The sequence below is a fragment of the Pseudopodoces humilis genome, chromosome 3, assembly GCF_049639895.1.
Source record: "Pseudopodoces humilis isolate 2021_Gansu_Grassland_sample_001 chromosome 3, ASM4963989v1, whole genome shotgun sequence".
Taxonomy (NCBI): domain Eukaryota; kingdom Metazoa; phylum Chordata; class Aves; order Passeriformes; family Paridae; genus Pseudopodoces; species Pseudopodoces humilis.
The window spans coordinates 112,105,683-112,129,632 of NC_142202.1; the positions used below are offsets into that span (position 1 = coordinate 112,105,683).

At 43.0% G+C, this 23,950-nt stretch overlaps 1 protein-coding gene across 12 annotated transcripts in view; it reads right to left on the reverse strand.

Annotated features, from left to right (window-relative positions):
• The window catches only part of HMBOX1 (homeobox containing 1), a 117,351-nt gene that overhangs the window by 15,485 nt on the left and 77,916 nt on the right, over positions 1-23,950 (reverse strand). For 5 of the 12 annotated variants that reach the window (XM_088052336.1, XM_088052337.1, XM_088052333.1 and 2 more), the window contains 4 exons: positions 6,731-6,813; positions 4,463-4,558; positions 2,974-3,068; positions 2,711-2,812 (listed from right to left, as the gene is read on the reverse strand). In XM_088052336.1, the coding sequence (XP_087908462.1) occupies positions 2,711-2,812; positions 2,974-3,068; positions 4,463-4,558; positions 6,731-6,813 (376 nt within the window). Of the gene's footprint in view, positions 1-1,990; positions 2,072-2,710; positions 2,813-2,973; positions 3,069-4,462; positions 4,559-6,730; positions 6,814-23,950 lie in introns of all 12 variants that reach the window. The other 7 variants (XM_088052342.1, XM_088052341.1, XM_088052340.1 and 4 more) reach the window with 7 other exon arrangements.

The window sequence follows — 23,950 nt, forward strand, 5'->3', positions numbered from 1 at the left end:
TATAAATAGACATGATTATAAATACTCAATTACAAAGACAGAAGTGATACACCAGGTTAAGTCAGGAAAGCAAATTAAGACAGGAATCACTGGGCACGGCACAGGTCCATGCTTATTGTTGGAATATTCTGGTCACCCTATTTAGGTCATTCCTGGCCATGGAAGGTCCCTTCCAACCCAAACCATTCTGTGGTTCTCTGATTCTATTCAATGCCACAACGGAAGTCGTAAAGGCAGAGAAAAAAGGCACCCCAAGGGAAGAGGTTTCCTCATGAGAAGAAACTAAACAGAGTAAAGGCCTCCAGTTTGGGGAAGAAATGGCTGATGGCTGATATGAGAAATGTTTATTACAAATAATTGGAAAATAAGAGGACAATTGTCCATGTTTTTTGATGATTTAGTAATCAAGGACACTCGCTGGAATGATAATGTGATCCAAGGCAGCAGTGGGAAGCACTGCTCGCTTAGCACAGTTCAGTTCAGGATTCACTGATTTTTACACCAGACAAAAGTAAAAATGGCTTTAAAAGGCAGGGGTTTGACAAATCCAGGGAAAATTAGTCTGCTAGAAATCATGGAAACTCAGGAAGACTCTTAAAACTACTGACTTCCAGAAGCTGGAAGCTATTAGAATGAAATAATTCTATATATATTAGAGAACTACTTTAACTGGAACTGTTGACCAGAACCATGACACAAGCCCAACCCTTGGTCCAAGTCAGCATCCTGTGAAAACATTAAATTCACACAGATACAGGGGAAAAGATGCTGGAAAAACCTTTGAATGCTAAGAAAACCAGTGACTGAAGGGTACTGGAACCACCATAAATCAAGTAAGGAATTTTGGGAAAAATCTTGGTGCTTTCCCCTCTTTAAAACAGGGCAATAATAGTTATACCCCTGTGATCCTGGATTTTTAAATCATTATCATTTAGAGAAAGCAAATGATAAACATTTATCAGTCTCCCAACAGCCTTCAAGTGATGAACTTGTGTGATTTAAAATTTAAAATGTGCATAAAGCATTTTTAAATGAAGATGATGGGTGGCAAATGCTAAGGAAGACCAAAAAAAAAAAAAGGAAAAAACAGGTTTTGTTAAAATTCTGAGGTTATTTAGAAGGATTCATTCACTTATAACAAGGATCTGGTAAATTTTAGGGCCTCTCAGAAATCTTTATCATGGCACAAATAAGTGCCCTAAAATCTGGGGGTTTAGGTACTTCATTAGTACTTAGATGAACTTTGTGTTTTTAAAATTTATTAGAGATTAAGTGTTGCTGTAGAAAACACAGTTTCTGGGTTTAACAGCTAAGGGATGTTAAATGGTCATTGGGAGAATCTGCCATTTAATCTGCTTTGCTGCTAACGACTAATTACACCTTGTAGAGGAGCCCAGATTACTGAGAAATGTCATTTCTAAGGCCTCTAAACAAAGACTTTTAAATTTTAATAACCAATTTATTTCTCTTTTCGAAGTATGCTGGTTAATGCACAGAAGAAAAATGTAGTTTGGGAGTCTACATCACACTCCACCTCAGTATTCCGGTCCTTTATCTGTCTGACAGGGAATTTTCTGGGCTTGGCAGTGGTTCCTAAATATTTTACGGCAGTCACAGAGCAGTTTCTCATCACTGAGAGCCAGAAAAGTTGGTCCCACCAAATCTGCTGGTGCTGACCTATAAAAAGGGTCTCAATCCCCATCAGGAGAGAGCAGCTGGGGATGCCTCTGCCAGGGACCTGCTGATCTGGGCCAGAGCCAAGTGTGCCAGGGACTCATTCCAGGCCACTCAGCTGCTGTTCCACTCCAGCAGCAGCCTTTGGAGAGGGAAAACTCCCAGCTTCTCCCAGAACAGGCAGTGAAAAGTGATCCAGCACAGAAAGATCTCCTCTCAAAAGCAGGTGAGTGAACTGGTGGAGTCACTGGTGCCAAGCACACACAGCCCTGGGGGTTTGGCCAACACTGGGAAAATTGGGAAGGGGATGCAATACCTGTCAGGAAGGTGTGTGAAGGAAGGGTCACCAACTTTAGGGTAGGTGAGGGCTCAGAGTGCGGGAAGGGGTATTCTTTTGCTAGAGAATTTAAAAAAGAAGTTGCTGTCAAGAGTTAAAAACAACCAAGAAAAAGAGAGAACAGGCAAGAATAAAAATGCAAACAAACAAACAAAAACAAATGAACAAAGAAAAAAAGACAGATAATATGTAAACAATCCAAGTAGTGGCACACTATTGCAGAACAATATGGAATAGGCCAATTAAAGGTCAGAGTTTAGTTAATCAAATCCTTTCCCCCCACCCTTCATCCTTTGTCTGTCAGTGTCTAAGGGATGATCCCAAGAAGCTCCTGAACGGTTCTCCCACAGAACAGAGGGAGCTCAGGACCTTCCAGAAGGGCACTCAGAATCCTGCTGGAAGAGGATGGCACAAGGAATTCTGAAGGCTCCTGGGCAGGGACCCTCCCTCCTGCTCATGTCTGCAGGTGTGGCCCTGGCCTATTCTTGCAGAAAGAAATCAGAGGTGCAAGAGGTGCCCAGTTCTTCGGGGACAATTTCTGGGGACACACAGGACTGTGAAAGACCTGTCCATCCCTTCCTGAGGGAGGGGAACTCAGAGCGTGGGGAAGGAGAGAGTGAGTATGGCAGGGCTCTGGCTGAGGTGAGGCTCTCCTGCCGTGTCTCAGACATCGTGTGTGGTGTGAGGGGTGTAACTTGCTTGTTTGGAGCAGATCCTCCTGTCTTCTTCTACCTTCTCTGCTTCTCTGCCTCCCTCGGAACATCGTCCCTCCTCCTCTCCATTGCGGACTTGCCAAGTGTCCTGTTGTAAGGCAACAAATCCATGTGGGTGAATACTGGAGTCTCACCCTTTCCCCATCACAATGACACAAAAGCCGAACAAAACAGGATTTTCCAGAGGCAAAAGGGCCTTTTAAGGTGTTTGAGCTCTCCCTGTTTGGGCCACGAGGCTCCGGCACTCACCTGCTCCGAGTAATCGTTGCCGTCCACGTCGTCGCTGTTGGAATGACCTCCTGGACTCTGTACATCTATTCCATGGCTCTCCAGGATTGCTGCTTCTTCGAAAAAAGCAAATGGATCCCTCATTTATCTGATGCATTGGAGTAGCTAAAGCAACTGGGCTTTTTTTTTTTTTTTTTTTTTTCAGGAAGTTAGAATAACTGGAGAAACAGGGTTAGTTCTCAGCCCTTTCCTCTTCACTCTCCAACATTTGGGAAGGCAACACAGGTGTAAACACTGGTTTGCCTGAAATCCTTCCCTGCCAACTTGTCTGTGAGTAAATACCCCTGTTATCCAGGCAGTCCTAAACAGAAATCAGTGTCATTTCTAAGGTACTGGAGTGCCAAAGGCATTCCCTGTAAATCTTCCCCCATAGTTTGGACTGGCCAGGACTCGAGGGGGTGGGCAGTGCCTGAAAATAGATGGGAGAAATTTCTGCAAGCACTTCAGGGATTTGAAAACACAAAAATCCAGCTTCCAGTAGAATCCATACTTTGGTTCTTTTTAATTTATTTCTAAACCTCCTCCCCAAACACTAAACTCCACCTGCCTTAGACTGAGTTTGCTTTATTCCCCCATCCCTTTGAGAAGCCATTTTTACTTGTAGAAAAATAAATTTAGTTAAACTTCAGCAATGTGTTAAATGATATAATAAGAAGGTTTTTTTCTTATTCAGAAATAAGGTAAAATAGTGGAACATTTGAAATAATTAAAAATACTGGAAATAAGCAGATATGGATGTCTGTTCACCCATGTGTTGCAAAAGTAATTCTTCCTATCTAAGTAAGAGCATCACATTTTTTATGAATGGCAGGAGTTTGTTGAATCCAGGCCACTGAGGTGATTTATTCTCCTTAGAATGTCTTACCCACACCAGAGAGTCTCCTTCCTACAAGTTCAGAGTCACTTTTGATTTCCTTATTATCAGCTAAGAAATCACAGGGTTAACTCTGAAGTGACTTTTGTTTTTTCCTGATCATCAACAAAAAATATGGCTTTTTTCCACCCACTTGGCCTTGGGCAAAACCTTGGAAAGCTGTCAGGGGCAGAGGTATAACCAGGATAAACACCACACTAAGTTTGTGATCCTGCCAACATCTCTATCTCCTTTATTTACAATTTCGAGGTTTCATTTCAGATTTGAGTTTGGATACTCAAAGGAGGGAAAACGCAACTCTGCTTCCACCTATGAAATTCTCATTTTGCTTTTTAAAGCTGATCTTCCAGTAAAACTTTGTAACTGCACCACTTTTCCAGCACTGATGACAGAATTTTACAAATTATACGTATTTTACAAAAAATCTGGAACAGCAAGGGGCTCATTTTCATAATTCCTCCACATTTCTCCTGAGGCTGTCAGCACCTCTGGTGTTTTCACTAATTTATTCTTACGTAATTGCCACCTCTCCTGAACAAACCCCAAGCCTTGCAGGCAGGCTCTGTGATACATTACCGATATTGGCTCTTCTCTTGATCTCCTTCCTCCTGTTGGCAAACCAGTTGTACACTTTGAGGGAGGTAACTCGCTCCAAATCCGACAACTTTTTACCTAGGAAAGCAACAGAAGGGAAAAGTAATATTTCAGTGGTGTTACTGGGTTCCAGAGAAGCTGTGGCTGCCACATCCCTGGGAAGTGTCTAAGAACAGGTTGGACAAGGCTTGGAGCAACCTGGGACAGTGGAAGGTGTCCCTGTCCTGGGATTGGAACTTCAGATGAGATTTGAGGTCCCTGCTCACCCAAACAGTTCTGGGATTCTGTGGGATAAACCCCTGAAACACAGAGAGCACTGGCAAGTTATTGTAACTGAGAAAAAAGTGAACTTTATGTGGATCAAATTCCTGTGTCCAGGTGCTGAGGCACTAACTACCACACATCTTCTTTTCTTCTGCTTTTTAAAAATCTGAAATACAGGGATTTCTCTGCAGCTTCAACCAACTCAAACCAGAGCCATGGGAGAATTAAGGGCTGCTTTTCCAGTTCAAGTACAGATCTGAGATTCCAAAAACTGCAATTCCTGCCACAAACCCCACCCCTGGGGCTCCTCCTCTTACTCTGTGTCACCAGCGCACAGTTCATGGTTTTATACAGCAGCATAATGAATGAAGAGGTTTTGTGTCACCCTTGCAATCTGCTTTCCTTTCTCTCAGCCCCATCACCCATCACACTCTCCCAGCTGTGCTAGGACACTCAGGATCTTTTGGGAGAACAGAGGTGGATGCTGGAAACCAGATCACTGGATTTTTACACTTGAACCAACAAAAAAAAAATCCAGTGTAAAAATCCAGAAGGCAGCTATAGAAAACTATGCCTTTATCTGGTCATCAGTATAAATAAGGGAAGACTGGAGGGATTCAGTATTCCAAGAGCATTCTGGAAACCTTTTCTGTTGCTCTTGACCGTATACAAAATATTCTCCACATCTGCATCCTCAGACCTCTGCAGGCTCCACAGGGTTGAGCCCCTCTGCTTCTGACTCCTTCTCAAAGTTTATTTATTCAGCATACAAAAAAAAAACAACCATGTAATTGCAGCAATCTGCACACTTAAATAAGTTAGGAGAGATGAGACAAGTGAAAGAAAGAAAACTCTGGAAATTGATAGCCTGGCTGCTGCTGAATGCATCAGCACCACTGGCAGTATTTTACTGCTCCCTGACACAGCCCTGCAGCACTTTGTTCCAAGTTACTCCACAAACCAGCAGCAGAGCCAGGAATCAAATCCTCAGCTCTCTTGTCCTCTTCCTGATGGATTTTTCAGGGAAAATTTCAGCAGGTATTAGGGAAAAAGTACTTTGGTGTGAGAGTGCTCAACGTTGTGGAACAGGGGCCTGGAGGTGGGAAAACCTCTGGTTTTGGAGATATTGAAAACTGAACAATCTCACCTAAACTGATCCTGCCTCACCAGATGAACCCCAGAGGTCACTTCCATTCTAAACTGGTCTGACCCTGTGCTATCCTCTGACAGTCCCAGCTCTCCACAACCCCCTGAAAGGATAACAAGGTGGGGATTCATCTTCTCTCCCAAGGAACAGGGACAGGACAAGAGGAAACAGCCTCAAGCTGTACCAAAGGAGGTTCAGGTTGGATATTGGGAATAATTCCTGCCTGGAAAGGGCTGTCTAGCCCTGACACAGCTGCCCAGGGCAGTGGTGCAGTCCCCATTCCTGGAGGGATTTCAAAGCCCTGTGGATGTGGCACTTGGGGACAACTGGTTGGACTCAATGATCCCAGAGGCTTTTCCATCCTAAATAATTTTGTGATTCCATGTGCATGAGTCACGCCTTAGTTGCCTTCTCATTAATTTTTTTTCTGGTTGTATGAAATCTAAATATATCCAAAACACAAGTTCTGAAATCTATGTAAATGTTTGGTTAGCAAAACTAAGCAAAGGCAGGTGCATCCACTAACACTACACTGAATATTCATGCTCCTCTCCCAAAGATAACTTCTCCAGAAACAGGGAAAATGCAACTTGTTGACCTAAAGATAAGATTCAACATTAACACTCAGGTTCTAATATCAGATCTCTCTCTGGAAGCTGTAAAACACCCAAAAACAGGAGAGCTGAGCTCTTTCCTCCTCCAAAAACCTCATTTATCAGTCAAAGGCTGATGACCTTGGAGGTCTTTTCCAGCCCAAATGATTCTGCAAACATCAGTCTGAGAACTCAAGGTGCTGAAACCTGTTTGTTTTTGGGAAGGGCCCCCCAGCAGCTCCTCACCTGGTTTTTGTATAACTGCGTTACAGGCGTTGGCAATTTCTTCTCTCTTTGCCTCGTCGGGATATTGATTCTCATTGAAGTAACTGCAAAAGGGGAAAAAAAACCCAGGTTTTTTTCTTAAGAAATCAGAGCATGAAGGTTCCAAAGCAGCTCGCCTAAAAGGTGTCAGCTGCTGATTGATGCATCACTCCTCCAGAGGTACCAGACACAGTGAATATTAAGGATAAAGTAACATCAGCCTGCACTTACATCCACATGGAATAAAGGAAAACTTCCCAAATCCCTCAGATAAATGAACATTATCTCAGCATTTGGAATATTCTACTAGGACACCCAAAAATGCAGGCAACTCCATTGATATCTGAGTAAGATTGTCAAGTGAATCATCATCTCCAAGACACCACAGGCCTTTGACTTTATTATCATTTATTTATTATTTATCCCCTGACACACCCCCAGCTTAGGTAGAAGGAACTGTTTAACATTTATTTTGATCCCTGTTCATGTATATTTGTTAACATATACACATCCATATGTACTTTCAACATCTATATTATGCAAAACCCCACAAATAGTGCAGAGACAGGTATGGTGTGGAGATGCTGTGAAATTACACGGGACAATTTCTACAGTCAGATTATTTTTTTAAAACCACAATTGAAATTTTTTCAATGTTCCTCAGAATGACACACTGAGTACAGCACATTTCTAACAGCATTTTTTCCAGAATATTTGTGGGGTTTTTTGTACTTTATATGCAGTAAACATCCTATAACAGTTAAAACTGTTTCTTCTTTTACCTCATTGAACCGCTCTGCAAATTTTAATGAACTGATTTACATTCTGCAGAGCTTATCAGATCTGCATTAAAACCAACAAAATGTCCTGTTTACTTCAATGGACTCTGCTAATCACACCACAAGCAGGGACTACCACTGTTTTTTCTGTAGATTATCCATAATATATAATCCTAGGATTTCCTTTATCAACTTTGATCAAGCAGCAGGTCTGGCTGTTGGACAGCTGCTCTGGATTTGAAAATAAGATATTTACTTCCTTAACTGTAGATCAATTCGTAGTAGGAGATTCAGGCATATTGAGGCAATTATTATTTTCCATAATTCACTGAGTGGATTGGCCCCAGCTACTTTCTATGGAAATCCAGATTCTGTTCCATACAGGAATTGTTTCTGTCCAAACTCTGAACGCTCAGCCTGAATTTTAGGTGCCATTACCTCATAACCCTGTTCACAGAGTCATTTACAGCCACAGCCATGCCCAAAATGGGGTCCCTATTTCAAAGTTGTTGCTCAGTGAGCAAGAGAAATCACACATCAGCTCAGAGAGTTGCACCATTCATGGACTTCCAGGTGATCTGCTGGAAGAGAGCAAATGGAACCACAGGAATGCCTCAATCTTCTCTAAATAAAGGGCAGCACTGCCTTAAACTTAGGTTCAAGTGTTGGAAAAGTTGGGAGTTTGTCAGCCAACACTTCCAGTATTAGAATGATCTTAATTGCTGGAATTAAGGTGACTGAGGAATCAAAGGAGGAGCCCCCTGACACAGGATTGGTGTCTTTGTTCAGCTTTATGAGAACTTAGAACGAACATCACGCCCTCTGGATGTGGCAATTTTTAAAGTGTATTCTCCCCTCTCCCATGTCCATCCCCTTTCTGTGATTCCAGCCTTTGAAGTGGTGTGTGTGTCTATCTCAACTTGCAAATTTCTGCTCAAAGGGGTCGCTTTCTGTACAAAGGTGCATTTCTGGGGAATGGAGAACAGAGCAGAAAACGCTTTTTCCAGTAGTTAGTGATGGAAGCAAAAGCTGAGGATCCCAATTCAACAGCCCCATGACAGTATTTCAGCTCTCCCACCTGCAGAGCACTGCCCTCTGCCCAGAGCCAAGAATCATTTCCTCTTTTAAGCACCCTGAGATAAAGGAGCATTGAGAGATCACAGCTGAAAACTGCTGCTCTGTTATTTACATGAACATAGTGCCTGCCCTGGAGTCCCAACCAGCAATCCAGGTCAGCACCACATGTACAAAAATCAACATTTATGGAAGAAATAATACAAATACCTAAAATTATCAGTCAGGGTGTCCTTGAACTGCCCATTCTTGTTGATGCAAGAAACTGAGACATTAATTAAAGCAGCAAAGACAACACCAGAGCCACCAGTGACCCTTTTCTTGTCACCTAACTCGACACTGTCCCTCTACCAAGCCTCAGCCAGGCTTTTGCTACCTCCAACAAATAAGAAAAATACTTCCTACCAACAACAAAACTTCAGCCCATGTTTACAGCTCTCTAGGATAACAGGAAATTTCCCTGTGATGGAGCAAACTTCCAGAAATGGACAATGGATGAGACACCTCTTCTAGCAAATGAAGGAGTTCTGTGTATTCCAATCATTTCTGTGATTCAGAAACTGCTGAAACAGTAATTCTCAGCTCTAAACATTCTACAACTGAGCTATAAACAATTCATCTGCCTGACATTTTTCATCAATCTGAAATGTTTCCTTAAATTCAAACAGGAATTTCTGATCTTTTCATGTAAAATGTCTAAAAATGTCTACAAGAAAAGTGATTCTCACTAGAAAATGTGAGATTCTTCTCATATCAAATCTCCAATTTATGAAAAAGCATCAAAAATCTCAGTGAGTTGTCACAGAGCTGTCCTGGTAATTTTTGTGGGGATCACAAAGCCAAGTGGGTACCAGCTGGAAGGGGAACTACTGGAGCAGTTAAAACTCTGTTTCTGCAGTTGACAATAATTTTAGAACCTGCCTGTTTTTCCCCCTGCTGGATTATTCCTTATCCTCATTAAAGATGTGACTTCCCCCACACATTCCACCTCCCTATAAACCTGGCCAGCCCTCAACCTGAGCACCCCAAAACTGAATCTTCTCCTCAGAACTGAATCCCAGGATGGTGTGGGGTGGAAGGAACCTTAAAGATAATTCAGTTCCGACATCCATCCATGGGCAGGGACACCTTCCACTATCCCAGGCTGCTCCAACCCAATCTTGGACACTTCCAAGGACCCAGGAGCAGCCACAGCTTTTTCTGGGCAACCTGTGCCACCCTCCCAGGGAAGAATTTTTTCCCCAAATCCAACCTAAATCTACCCCTTTCAGCTTAAGGCCATTCTTGAGGCCATACTGTTCCTCTCCAGGACCACATGGTGCTTTTAATGTCTGAAGGAGTGCAAGCTGCTTTATCAGAGCTCATACCCTGAAAGGAAAAGGTCTCAAAGCTCCAGCTAACCCAAAATATCCAACCCTAATTGCTGATTTTCCTCCTCAGCCTCCAAATTCCCTGTGCATAAACTCTACCAACACATCGCATTTCATCCCCCTCCCATCAAGGTCTTGTGGCTGACACACCACGCCACAAAACACAACATTTAAAACCTCCCACCATGTGGCACTTGGGGACGTGGCTTAGTGATGAACACAATGCTGGTTGATGGTTGGACCTGATGATCTTAAAGCTCTTTTGCACCCCTAATGACTCTGTGGTTATATGATTCCTGAAAAGTAGATGAGAATAATTAAGTTTTCAAGATAGGGAAGCCATGGAAAAAAATTCAAGACTTTATCACTGACTATTTTGTTTTCTCATACAGAAGTTGTGAAAACACTCTGACTTTTTTGGACTACAGTTCTTTTTGCAGTAAATTAATTATTCTGCCTCTAGTTCTGTTTCTTATCAGCCAGGTACACAGGGAAAGAATGCAGGATGTCTAAAATTCCCTTCACACCTACAAACCTGTTCACAGTCTGAAAAGTCTCTGAAAGCTACGGATGAAAAATATGAAGCAATATGAACTTAAAAGGAAAGAAAAAAAGAAAAGGAGCAGGCACAAGTAACTCCTGCAAAGGCACACTGCTTTCTAGACAAAGGGCAGCTGTCAGCTGAATACCTTCCATGAAGAAACCAAATGATCTCTTTTGTAGAAAATGACAGTGGAGGATTAAAATGAAAAGTGGCCAAATAATTTACATGAGATGAGAATCCATATGATGGTAAAGAATGTAGATATCCTTGAAGCCGTTTCATTTCAATAACACTGAAGCCTAGAAAAATTGCAGATTCAGAGAAACCCTCTTTCTTTCAGGGATAATGTGCTTAGGACGATGATGGAGAGGGAATCCATCTCAGCCCAGGGCTCTGTAATGGAAGGAGAAGCCTCCCCCCGGCTCTTTACCAAGGTGCCCCTCTCTGAATTCCTGCAATAGCTGCCAATCTTTTTTTTTTTTTCTTTTTTTTTTTTCTTTTTTTTTTCCCTTCTGTTCTCGAGGCTGAGATATCAGATGCATTAAGCAATGCCTCAGTAGTGTTCCTGATAATCCACAGTGGAAGTTTTGTTGCTTCCTATCAGCTTTGCAGCTGCCAGGGAAGTGTCTGAAATGACAACTGCAGAGTGGCAGAAGGCCGGATGGGGTCGGTGCTTTTCCAGATAAGGCAAGAGATAAAACCCCCAAAACTGATCAAAAGACCCCAGGTTGAGGAAATATTTAGTTTACAGCAGAACCTAGGGGTTAAAACTTTCAAGTGTGGCAGGGTTCGAAGTGGAGAGGCTCAAATGTGTTGCAGGGTAACAATTCACGGTGCTGCTGCAGCTGAATCACTCTCAGGTGAGGTCACTCAGGCACGGGGACACAGATCACCCTCACTGGAGGAAGGATAACTGACCTTGCAATTAATGGGGAGCAAGAATACACAGATGGATATTTACTGAAGAACAGCAGACGTGCTGCAAGCTCACTCCCTCACTTCACTTTGCGTTTGCATCCCTGGGTTCCCACTTCCATCCCTGCAGGAGCTTCACCTGCAAGTGAAATATCCTGGCACTCCTCTTGGGGCTCCAACTCCTCTGCTGGAGACCAAAGAGCCACTGAATGCTTTGGCCAGGAAGGACCTTGAAGAACCTCTATAGTTCCCACCCCCTGCCAAAGGCAGGGACACCTTCCACTGTCCCAGCTTGCTCCAAAGCCCTTTCCAACCTGGCCTTGGACACTTCCAGGAATGGGAGATTCATCTTCCCCGAAACTCAGGCTGCAGTCCAGCTTAACACAATTTAATCACAAAGCAAAGGGAATGATCCCATCCTCTCCTTCATTCCTGTTCTGCAGGAATGTTTTGTGCCCGGCTGCCTCCCCAGTCCAGCTCCCCACGCGTGCCAAGAGCAGCGGCTGTGCAGCCAAGGGAGGCGGGAGGACACGGCTGAAAAGGCAGCTGGGCCCAGCTCCTTCCACAGCAGCTCCCAAAGATCCTCTCCAAGGGATGCTGAAAGCAAAGCCAGAGCCACGGGCTCGGCCACCAGCCCAGGGAGGGATGGAAAAGCAGAACTGCCCAGCTCCCACCCCTGTGGATGAACAGAAGCCTGTGCCGTCCCCAGGAACGGAGCTCCCTGCCAAACCCTCTGGTGTCTCAAAATACATGAGGTGAAAGCTGCTCCTTTGGCTCTGATAAGATGCCTGTAATTTCAGCTCCCTATCTTGTTTCCCCTCCCAAGAGTTCCTCTGCTTCCCACTGACAAGCAGTTACCTATTTATCTCTCATTAGTACATTTATCACCCCAGTATCACCCAGCAAGCAGAGGTCACTGTTCCAGTCTTTGTGGCTTTTAGCAGAACTATTATTCAGGCTGTCAAATCAATGGAAATATTTCTGAAGTTAGTCTGTCATCTGTGCCTGAGATCTTATCTCGTCGTGGCATGAGACAGACTGTCAGAGAAGTGACATTCAGAGCGCAATCTCATCAGAAAGTGTAATGCCTAGTTTATTTCCCAGTAAATACTGGCCAAGAGTATCACTAATGCCACTCTCAGTGAGGTCAGCAGACACTCAGCATGACACCACCACTTTTATCTGCTGATATTTCTATTGATTACCCAGTAACGACATAGGTGTCAACTAAACCCACAATATAAAGCCATTTTTATTTTTGACAGCAAAATTAAAGCTCAAAGGCATCCCCTCAACAGATAAACTCTGATGGATCTGAGAACTTCCCCCAGGACTGCAAAACATAACCAGGCAAGGATGGGAAGTGCAACTCTCTGGATGAACTTGAGTTGAGGCATCAGCTCAACCAGACCTAAGCAGCAAAACAAATCTAAGAATAAAAATCCCTAACCCAGAAAAAACACTGACAAACACGACAGCTGCAGGTCTCTGCTGTGTTTTACACAGCACCATCATCTAGCCAACGGATTCCACAGGTCCATGGATTTACAGGAATAGGAGAAACCACTGCAGGACTGTAGCTTGACCTCTTCTACAGCACTGACCAGAGGGCTTTCAGCAATTCTGGAGTTAAGCCCAGATCTTCTGTTCAATCTGTAGAGATATCCAGTCCCAACATAAAAAATTGGGTGTTTACCCAGTGCAGAATATACCGTAACTTTAAATCAACTTTGGAAACAAACCGCAAAAATCTTCATTTTTTAAAAATCTTTCTCATTCCCAACTTGAGCTTTCAGGCCCAGGGTATTGCCACACTCTGTCCAGGAACAGCACAGTTTTTAAGCCTTTCACTCTAAGAAATGTTTCATTCTTGGATTTCTTTTCATTGCAAGTGCAAATCTGGAGATCTCACCAGCACTAGATCACTTAGAGCATCAGACGGAGAGAAACTGAAATTATTTTACACCTCAGGATGTGTCTGCGTACGTAACTTCCAGAGCCATGTCAGTACACATTAAAAACCCTCACACAACAGAGCTGACTCTCAGTTCTGGTTTTACAAGTTGCTGTCTAAACTCTGAGAGTCGTCTCACTGATGCTTCTTAGCAGGAATCTCCTCTGCCACGTAGATTAAAATGCCAAAAATACACCTTGCACGGGAGTGGGGAAAGCTGGATGACCTTCAAAGCTAACAGAATGAGGTTTTCATTCTTTCAACATCACTTTCTCAAAATTTTGACAGCGGTCTCCAGGACCACAATCCTATCAAGCTATTAATATTATCCTAAAATTTGTTTAGAAACAGAATTAATTGATAATAGCTCTGAAAGCCTCGTACTTGCAAAAGATAATCTCTGCCTCCTAATCTCTAGCACCCTACTGTCGAGATAATTAACAATTAAAAAAAAGAATAGTTAAGACATCCGAGGTGGTGATTTACTCTTCCTCGTAATTGGATTTGGTGATAAGAGCATTTTTGAAATTACACAACAGGCCTCTTCTGAATGGCAAGGTTTGGAGTTTGCAGCAATTTGAAACACACAGTGCTTAAGGTGCTTAAGGCACCTTGAAGATGCTGGCAGCTGAAATTTTGAATATACTTCAATTTATCCTTAAATTTACTGGCACCACCAGACTCTCAAAGTCAACAGAGTTCACTAAATTGTTCACAAAATAAAAGTGGACATATTTTGAAGCCAGCAAGTAACTAGTACATCAAGACAAGATAAAGTGAGAATTGTCCTGCGATATTGCAACGAGTGGTTGGTGTGAAAAAACAGTATCTTCAAAGCTCTTCCTAAGAATGAATTCCAAAGCATGAATAATAGGATCTCTTGTTCCCTTTTATTTACTTGAAATATTTAAATTGAGGCCTCCATGCTGCAGGGATATTTATGTGCACTAAATCCGGTGGACTTCGCGAATGATAAACAAAACCTTCCTGCAAACAACTGCAAAACAAACATCTCATCTTCATTTTTAACGTGGTACAGGGCAAGAGTTATTTCAGTGGTATTTTGGATTATGTGGTCCTCACAAGCAAAGCCAGGGCAGGGTCAGCCCATGGGTGAAACATCTCCGAGGAGGGATGAGGCCCTGCAGGAATCAGCCCTGGCCCACCCACTGGGAAGGGCTGTTCTGCTGCTGGTGACCCACAATTCCAACCAGACAAACTCTAATTGACACTGAGGCTTTTACACACACCACTCACAAGACAACGGAGGATTCCAAGGCTTTATATGGCAACACAAAGAAATAGCAAAACTTAAGTTTTTACATTACTCAACGCAGAACATCTTTATTTGCTCTCTGGAACAAAATATTCCACTCAGCAGAGCCAGAGCTTGGTTTTCAGCTCATCTGCTTGGGTATTCCTAGAACAGCCTCAAAACTGGAAAGCTCAGCCCTGGATGTTTGTAAATAACGTCAGTTTGAGCACCAAGGTTCCTCAGGTTCTCCTCACTTTAGCCTCAGTAAAGTTTTATTTCTTCTGGACAGGAATCGTGCAGCATCCTTTTGTCGCAAGCCTCCAGAAAAGTTAAAATACCAGCCATGAAATTTGGGATTAATCTTAGTATAAACTGATAGCTCCCAACATCACCACCAGCATTGTCCCTCAAAAATCCACAAGGTTTTGTTTTCAGTTTCCAGTCTTGGACCAGACTTGGTTCAGCTCAGCAGAGCCGCCAGTTGCTGCTACTTTTTCAGAAAATAAAAATTAATTCAGCTAAATGAAAGGATCCTACGGGATTCCACAGACAAAACCAATTTCTGCAGCACCTAAAGTTATCCAGCACCTAAAGTCAGGATGAAATCTGACTTTGGGCTCAATACATGTATTTTTCCTAACATGCAGTATCTCCAAGATCTGGGCCAAAATTGTTATCCCATTAAGTGTTGGACAGAAGGGTAGCAGAAAATATATTTAATCTTTTAATATCAATCTATTCTGTACCTTGCAACCTAAATACAACACAACAGATGGACAGAAGCAAAGGAAAATTAAAAATATTGAATGAACCCAGTAATGGCAGTGGATTAAACTACTACAGTGCCAAGACCAACTTCAGGAGGTTTTTTTTAGACAGCACAGCAAAGAAGGAGATTTAAGGGAAGTTTTAAGCTATCAGAAAACTTTGGGATCTTTAAAGAATATTTCTCAAACTTGGCAGCAGCAACATCTTCTTTTTTTATTTGCTGAAGATTGTTCAGTGACCATTCACCATTCATAGGGAGGGGAAATAGCTGAATTTATTACCCAACTTTTTTACATTTTTCTTTTTGCCTACAGGATTATGAATAGTTATCTTGGAAATAACAAGCTCCAAAGACTCAAAAGATTATTTTGTATACCAACACTCATCATATTTCGTATTTCAAGACCACTTTTTATATCCAGATTATCAATCCCTTTAGGAACTATTCTGAAATTGTCTTTTTTCATCTTGCAATTTAATATTATTATAAGAATTTACAGGTTAGAAGAACAGCAAAGTTAAAAGATGCAGAGCTAAGAAAGGAGATTAAATCAATCCACAATCCAAGATTTGTGCTCCCTACCCTGAGCCATGGTTTTTGCCATGTGCTTCCTCTTAAATGTCACTGTCACCCTCGCTCAGATCAGCTGAGTTTCCTGAGGACAATCCTTTTAGGAGACATGATTTAAAAAGTGCTGGTAGTAAAGCTCCAAAAACAACTGAGGAGTTGTTTACCAGAAAAAAACTAATTATTCTTAGCATTTTTTTGGACTTTAATAGAGCAATTGATAAAGTGACATAATGGGAAATTATCCATGATTTTGGAAAAGACAAAGATCAGTATAATTACAAGATAGGGTAGAAAGGAAACATGTAACTAAAAAGAGGCTGAAAAATTAAGCTAATGGCACGGAAGACAACAATCAGGGATACTCCTCAATAATCATCTTTGGAGCATCTTAAAAATAAAACCAATTAATGATCCTGACAGAAAAACGTCTGTACATGGTGATGAATCTGCTGAGGCCAAAGTCAGAAGCCACATCACTGCAGGGAACTGAAGCACCATAAGAAGTAATAGAGAATCCTAAGGGCAAGAACCGGACTGAAATTTAACGGTGCAGCATCCAAGGTCACCCACTTTGGGAACAACAACTTCGCAGGCACAAAAAGATCATCAGCTGGGAAGATCAGTTTTTGTGAAGTCACTGTGACCAAAAGATACAATGCAACAAAAGCACCTGAGAGGCCAAGCCTGACAGAGCTGAGGATGCTGCTATTCCCAATCCAGAGAGAAAAGTATTATAAAAGGCACTTCTTCTATGCTGTTGACAGGGTTCCTCACACATAGCTTAGTATTCAAAACAAATTTAAACTTTTGTGTGTTCCAAAGGAAAATCAAACAAGTAAGAAAGCTGTACTATCCAGGATCACCCAAAAAAAAACCCAAAAAAAGAATTAAAAAATAATCTAGGATGTGGTAGTGACTTTTGTGCCTAAAGCCCATAGGGTTCTCTGATAGAACATTCTTTCAGGCTGTTTAAAGTGCTCCACAGTCTGACCAAGAGCCCATAAATATATGATGCAACAACTTAAGAGTTTGACTTTGGAATTTTCCTCCCTCACTTCTCCTCGTAATGACTCTGTTTATTACTTGTGTAAAGACCTCACATCTGTTACTCGATGGCAGAGAGTTTCCTCTGGCTGAGGTAGGGTTGGACTCTGTTCAGCACTGGGCTGCAGTGAGAGTCAGCAGGAACGCTCTGCACAGTTCTGGAAAACAGGAATGGGAAAATCCAACCGCACTCTGGGCTGGATGGTGCTCCTGGATCCTCCTTGTTGACAGGAGCAGCAAAGCCAGAGGTGACAAGGTGCCAGCCTGGTCCTGAATCCCTTCTGAATGCTTCCCAGATCACTCAGGAAGTTAATTCTGTAATTCACTTCAGTGGGTTTGTCCCAGGAGTAACATCACACACGGATTGGGTGAATCCTGCTGGGAGGGGTAACTCTTCCCTCAGCCTGGAGCTGTTCTGGACAGCCCAGACATCATGAACAACCACATAAAACGCAGCCTGAACGTGCCAGGGGACACTTCACACAGTTTGTGGGACAAGGTTGTCATGGCTTTCCCTGCCTCCTGAATCCACATTAAAATAGCTGAGAAAATAATTTAGCTGATTAATACAAGCTTCTTGTTCCTAGTTCCTTCTGTGTCTTTTAAACAGGAAGAACAACACTAGGAAGGACTGAGACAAACTCAGAAAGCTCAAAGAGATAGAAATCACAGCACCAGACTTGTATTTTTACTCTGTCCTTACAGCAGGCCAGCACCTAGAGGTCTCAACATGATGGTAAAGAGCGAGAAGTTCTGTGTATAAACTCAGCACCAGCCCTTGACTCAAACAAGCTGTGCCCTAAAACCACTGGCACTAACAGTTACATTAAATAAAGTTCTGCAAGGAGAATTATTTACACTGGATACAAATAAAGCTGGTAGTTTTGAAATTCACAGCAATTAACACTCCCACGACTGAACTTCATTCGTTATCTCGGCATTAAGCAAAGCACTGCACGTGGAAAAGGACAAATTCCAACTCCTCACGTAAATGACCAGGTCTAAATCAGTAGTAGCTCTTCAGGAAAGACTATTCCAAGAAGAGATACTCTCAAATCGATACATAAAAGTGATCAGCAAAAAAAACAAATTTTAGGTTGGAGGTCAGAGAACAACAGGACTTGGATTCAGCTGCTTGTGTAAGCTGGAATATTCACCCTGGAAATATGGAAATCAGCTCTGCTTGAGTCCCCACTCACCTGCCCCAGGTCACTAAAAATTGAATGTAAGAATAGAAAAGGTCCAGAGAAGAGTGACAATTAATATTATTAGAGGCAAGGGAAGCCTCGGTGTCTGAGAAGAGATAAGAGAGTGACTGTTAAGTTCAGAGAGGAGATAAACGAGCAGCACATTGATAGCAGCACGTGCAGAGAATGATCCTGGATAAATGCAACGTTCTGCCTTATTCTTTCTCATGATACTCATGCCAGAGGGACCTTTGACTTTTTAAACACGTTTTAGCATATAAAATGAAACTAGGTATAATTAGTTCTCCGGAAGCACCCTGAAGACCTTAGCAGGATTTAGAAGGAATTACATATTTATGTGAATAACAAGAACACCCAGAGCTGCAATAGCAGGATTAAAAATACAGGATAGGAGATAAGAGCTTTTGTCCACAGCCACATGGCTGCTGGCCAGGTGTGAACCAGGCACAGGATGGAGAGGACAGGTAGAAAGAATGATAAACACCACAACCATCATCACCTGGGATGAGATCCTGCTTGTCACCTTCACCAGCAGGGAGACAGAGCACAGAGGATCTCAACTAGTGCTGGAGAAATGCAGCAGACTATCTGGACCAGAGGAGAATTCCCATTTCTAAAATGTGGGTTTGCTGCACGAGCCAGTGCTGTTACAGATCAGACTGACAAAGTTGCTTTTTCTAAATGTAGATTTCAGTTATTCTGACCTTGGCAGATACAAGAATTTTATCTGAAGTCTGCTGCAAGGAGCTGCCCCTCCCACAGATCATCTTTTTATTATTTTTTAAAAAGAGAGAGAGAGAGAGAGAGAGAACACAAAGACACAAAAAGCACCTGAGCTCTCTAGAAAGCAAAATAACTCATTAGGTGCTGGATCCTTGAAGAAACCATAGCGTGGCGAGGCTTTGGACAGACATCCTTGCATTCTATTTTACTGCCTGCAATCTGCCAAACAACTGGGATTTGCTTACAGCTGATTAGAATAGGAAGCTTGTATATTATGCATGTCTGAGAGGGAACAGAGCTTGATCTAATGCAAAATAAGGCAGATCCTGTGTGCCAAGCAGAAAATGGCTGCTCTTGCATTCTATGAAGACACAGAGCAATGACCCCGAGCCAAACCACTTGAACCTTCACACAAGCAGATGATTCTTGCCCGTGTCTGAATGGTAAAGTGAACTTTGCTGGGTGCCTTTGCAAAGTGCCTTCGCTCAGATCTCGAAGCATTTCAGGAGCACAAACAGCAAAGATCCTAAAAAAACCCACTGCCTGTGTCTCAAAGGGCTTAATGAAGTTGAATCTCCCCCTGGAAGTTGCTGACTAACAAACACCTTATGACAGGATAGAAAGAGCTGGAAAAAATATAAAGAAATCACCTGATGTTTCTCTCTGCGTTAAGATCAAGTATCTCAGAACCATCCTGACAGATTTCAGCTAATTTGCTCCTGAGAAATGTTCTGTAGCTCCTGTAGATAACCTGCTTAGTGCTGTGCCATTCCTGAAGTCAGGAAGTTTTTCCTAATGCCAGTATTCCTTGGTAACCCAAGAATTAGAGGCTTTTGGCACTTTTCCCTTGCCTTGACTCATCTCCCAAGCTGGTAGTGGCTATTCCACAGCTGAGAACAGCGAGTCACCAAAAGGTCCAAGGACACCTGAGGGTCACAAGGACAGCAGAGATAATTCCCAGCCCTCCCAGCAAACCCAGGAAAGATGAGCAGCATTCCCCAGCCAACCCATGGCCATCCTTATATTGATGAGAAGCTGCTGTTCTGTTTCTAACAATGTAGCAGCCTAATGGAAGGGGCCAAAGGACATTACTTCCTGCTCTGCTGTCAGCTTGGAAAGGGAGAAACACAATGAATCCCAAACTTAAATCTCCTCCAAAGCCTTGCACAGGAAACTTAGATCCCCTATGGGGCCGGTATTAAGGTTCTGCTGGAAGACATAACTAAGAGTAATGGGATGAAATTAACTAAGAAAATTTCCTAACTGAATTTCAGGAGCTAATAGAGCTCTTGTGTTCCCCAGGGAAGTCGTGGAAGCCCCGGCGCTCAGGAGAGCTGCAGTAAAAGCGCTTTCACAGTCGGAAGGATTTCTAATAAGGCACGTCAGGCCTCATCTCACTCGGGGCCAGGACCATGCCCAGGGCACTGCCTCGGGATTGGGGTGGGATGAGCCTCTTCCAGGAGGGGAAATGAGGCTGAATCTCCCAGCACCATGATGGGAATGCTGCTCTCGGCATGGAGATGACCTTCCTCAGCTTGGGTCCACTTTGGAGGGGAAACCAAAACACAGCTGGTTAAATCAGACCAAGTTGGGCAGTGGTGCCACAGTAATCATGGAATTACGCAGTGGTTTGACTTGGAAGGGACTTTAAATCTCATCTTACAATTCTGACACCTTCACTATCCCAGGTTGCTCCAAGCCCTGTCCAACCTGGCCTTGGACACTTCCAGGGATCCAGGGGCAGCCACAGCTTCTCTGGGCACCCTGTGCCAGGGCCTCCCCACCCTCACAGGGAACAATTCCTTCCCAATATCCCATCCATCCCTGCCCTCTGGCAGTGGGAAGCCATTCCCTGTGTCCTGTCCCTCCATCCCTTGTCCCCAGTCCCTCTCCAGCTCTCCTGGAGCCCCTTTGGGCTCTGAGCTCTCCCTGGATCCTTCTCTTCTCCAGGCTGGAAAGCCTGAATTCTCTCAGAGGAAAGGTGCTCCATCCCTCTAATCCTCATGGACCTAATGCTTTCCTGTACCCTGGAAAAATCAAAGGACTCCTCTTCCACGATGCCAGTATAACCATGCCTCTAAATAAACCAGGAACTCCTCCAACTCAAACCAGACAAAATCAGAACAAAACCAAGCAGACCAAACAACTCCACGGAATCATCATCTTTTTGTTAAACTTCCCGTTCCTGGTGCTCCCAGCTGTGCATTCCTGTCCTTTGCCCCAGCACAGCCCTGGCACAGCAAGCCAAAACAATTCAGGAAAATGCAGGGGGAAATAAAAAGGATTTCTTTTTCCTGAAGCAGGCTGAATTGGCTGCTATTTCCATCGGACAAGAAACATCTCTGGCACAGCACAGGCTGGCAGGAGCAGGGAAACCGAGGAGGAGGAATTGAGAAGGGTGGAGAGGCAGGGTAACACCTAAGGATGAGCTGGTGACAAACTGTTAATTCAGCTCAGCTACAGCACGAAACTGTACCCCCCTATCTTGGGAAATCTAAACCCATTTCTCTTCTGAATAAAGCCAAGTGAAGCACCTGACTGTTTTGCCACCTATGAAATGGGGGTGATGGGGATCTACAGCATCTCAGTCTTATTTAATCTAAATACACCTTTACAAAAGGAGCTTCAGAAGCACAGACAAGTGTTAAAATAAAAACCCAGAGCCATAAAATCAAACCGAATAACCCTCAACCAGAAAGCAAAGTCCCTGCTCCCTAGAGAAACTGAAATACGTTCAACTGATGAATTATTCATTTTTGTTTAGGGCAGAATTTACAGTTATTTTAATTTAATCTTTGGATAAAGCATATACTTAAAAAACAACACTCAACTCCCCCCCTCAGTCTTTAACAGCACTCATGAAAAGTGCCTTAAAAAAGGGTATAAAATCACTGATTCTGCTGCCAATCTTAGTTATTTTTTTGTCTGAAAAAGAAGGTAAAACTCTACTCCAACATATGATTAGGAGAGAAGCATAAATCACTGGGGGAGAAAAAAAAATAATAAAAAAATAGACCGACAAGACAACACATCTTCATTAAAAAAACAGAAAGCCCTAAGGGAATTTTCAATTTCATACTTCTAATGAGAGGGGTTGAAAAGAAGAAGCAAAGCAGAGAAAAGAGGAAAAAAGAAACACAACATTATCTGTGGGACAAGACGTAACAAAAAAAGAACACGAAAGTGAACCAGAAAGAGGCTTTCAAGTTTAACCTCGGGTTTGCACAGAAAGGACTCTTGCAGTCTTAGCTCTGCTCCCAAAGGAGAGCAAAGCCACACAACAACATCGACACACTCAAAACTCAGCATATTCCATGAGCAGGAGGCTCCACAAGAGAACAGGTCAAGGTTGGCATCAGTAGCACTGCAGTTGTCTGAACCACACCTAGTCTGCAGTTAAATATAGAACTTTACTTTCTGGAACCACTGCTCCTCTTAACCTTCAGAGCATAAATATTCAGGGAGATATCTACAGAAAAATAAAAAGTAAAGGGATAAAGAGACCCGAATTTATTGTCCAAAAAAATCTAAGACCAGGGATTAAAAAACTAACCTGGGAGGATTCCAAAAAAGCAGTAAAGGCTGGAGAATTGAATTACAGAAACCACAAGCAGCATCCTGGAAATCCAGTATAAACCAATTAGTTCCTTTAATACACATACCCTGTACTCAGACCCTCAGGTACATCAGACATTTCAGGATAAGGCCCTAACTCTAATCTTCATTCTGTCAGGTTGGCACCAATATAATAATTAATTGAACTGGATTTTTTTTGTTGATTTAAAGCTTTTGAAAAAAAAAAAGAGAAACTACCCCTTCAACCCTCACCCTTCTCACTCAGTTCATGGATCCAATCCTGACCGGTGCTGTGCATTTTCAATTGGAGAGCCTGCTCCTAAGAAACAAATCCCTCAAAATTTTGCAATCACATTCAGATTCTTCCCTTGAAGTGCTCTCAGCTGGTCTGACACATGAGACTTTTAGCAACTCCAACTTTTACCAACTGAATCCAAGGCAAAAGCAAGAGCACGGGGCACAATTCAGTGATGGAACAGGTCAACACCCTCATCCCCAGCCAAAAAATGTTTATACGGCATCACAGAAGCATTTCAGAGAGAAGGAGGAGTTTTGCAGAGATTCCACTAAGCCCTGGATTCCACCCTCTTATCTTCAGGCATTAAACTAAACCATCAAAGTTAGTTCTAATTGCAGGAGGCAGCTGGAGAGGAAGGTGCACAGAGCCCTCCTCTGAGTGCATTAATGGGATGGAATTGTCTCCTGGATCTCTGTTTCTCCCTCCTGGACAGGGATCAGCCCAAATGAACGAGCACTTTCCTGAGGTTCCCAGAGCAGCAGCTCCAAAACCAGGTGCCTAAATCCTTGTGTGCACCAGCATCAGAGCCAGAAGCTGCAGGACACACAAACACAGTGCACTCAAAGTTGCATTTCATTAGGGAAAACAGTCCATTAAACTGAGATGCCTCCACTCAGAGTCAAAACTTAATCCTGCAGAGGAAAATGCAAATTACCAGACAAATGGCACCACCAGCCCACAGGCAATGCCAAACACCATTTTAGTGGCCAAGTGCTTATTCATGACCCTGGGCCATCAAGGGAACCTGATCTGCTTGGGCCAGAGGGGTCTGGTTACCTTCATGCTGCTGCTGTTATGAATTATATCATGGCCAAGCCTGCAAAACTCCAGTGACCTGTAAGTGAAATTAGTGACTTTTTTTCCAAGGGCTCCCAGAAGAGCATTTTTCTCCCACTCTTTCAAAACTTGACACATAAAACAGCTCATCCTTACAGCTCAACGAGGCCTTTTAAAGCACAACAGTTAAACAACCATATTCCCATTGCTTTATGGTGTAGCTTTATTGTCACACAGCACTTTTACTGTGTTCCTGCCTCGAGTAAAACTCCTCAGCTTTGCTTCCCAGTATCCCACACAAGGCTGTGAAACCCAGCACCCACAGTGACCCAGCCAAGGGCTTGGC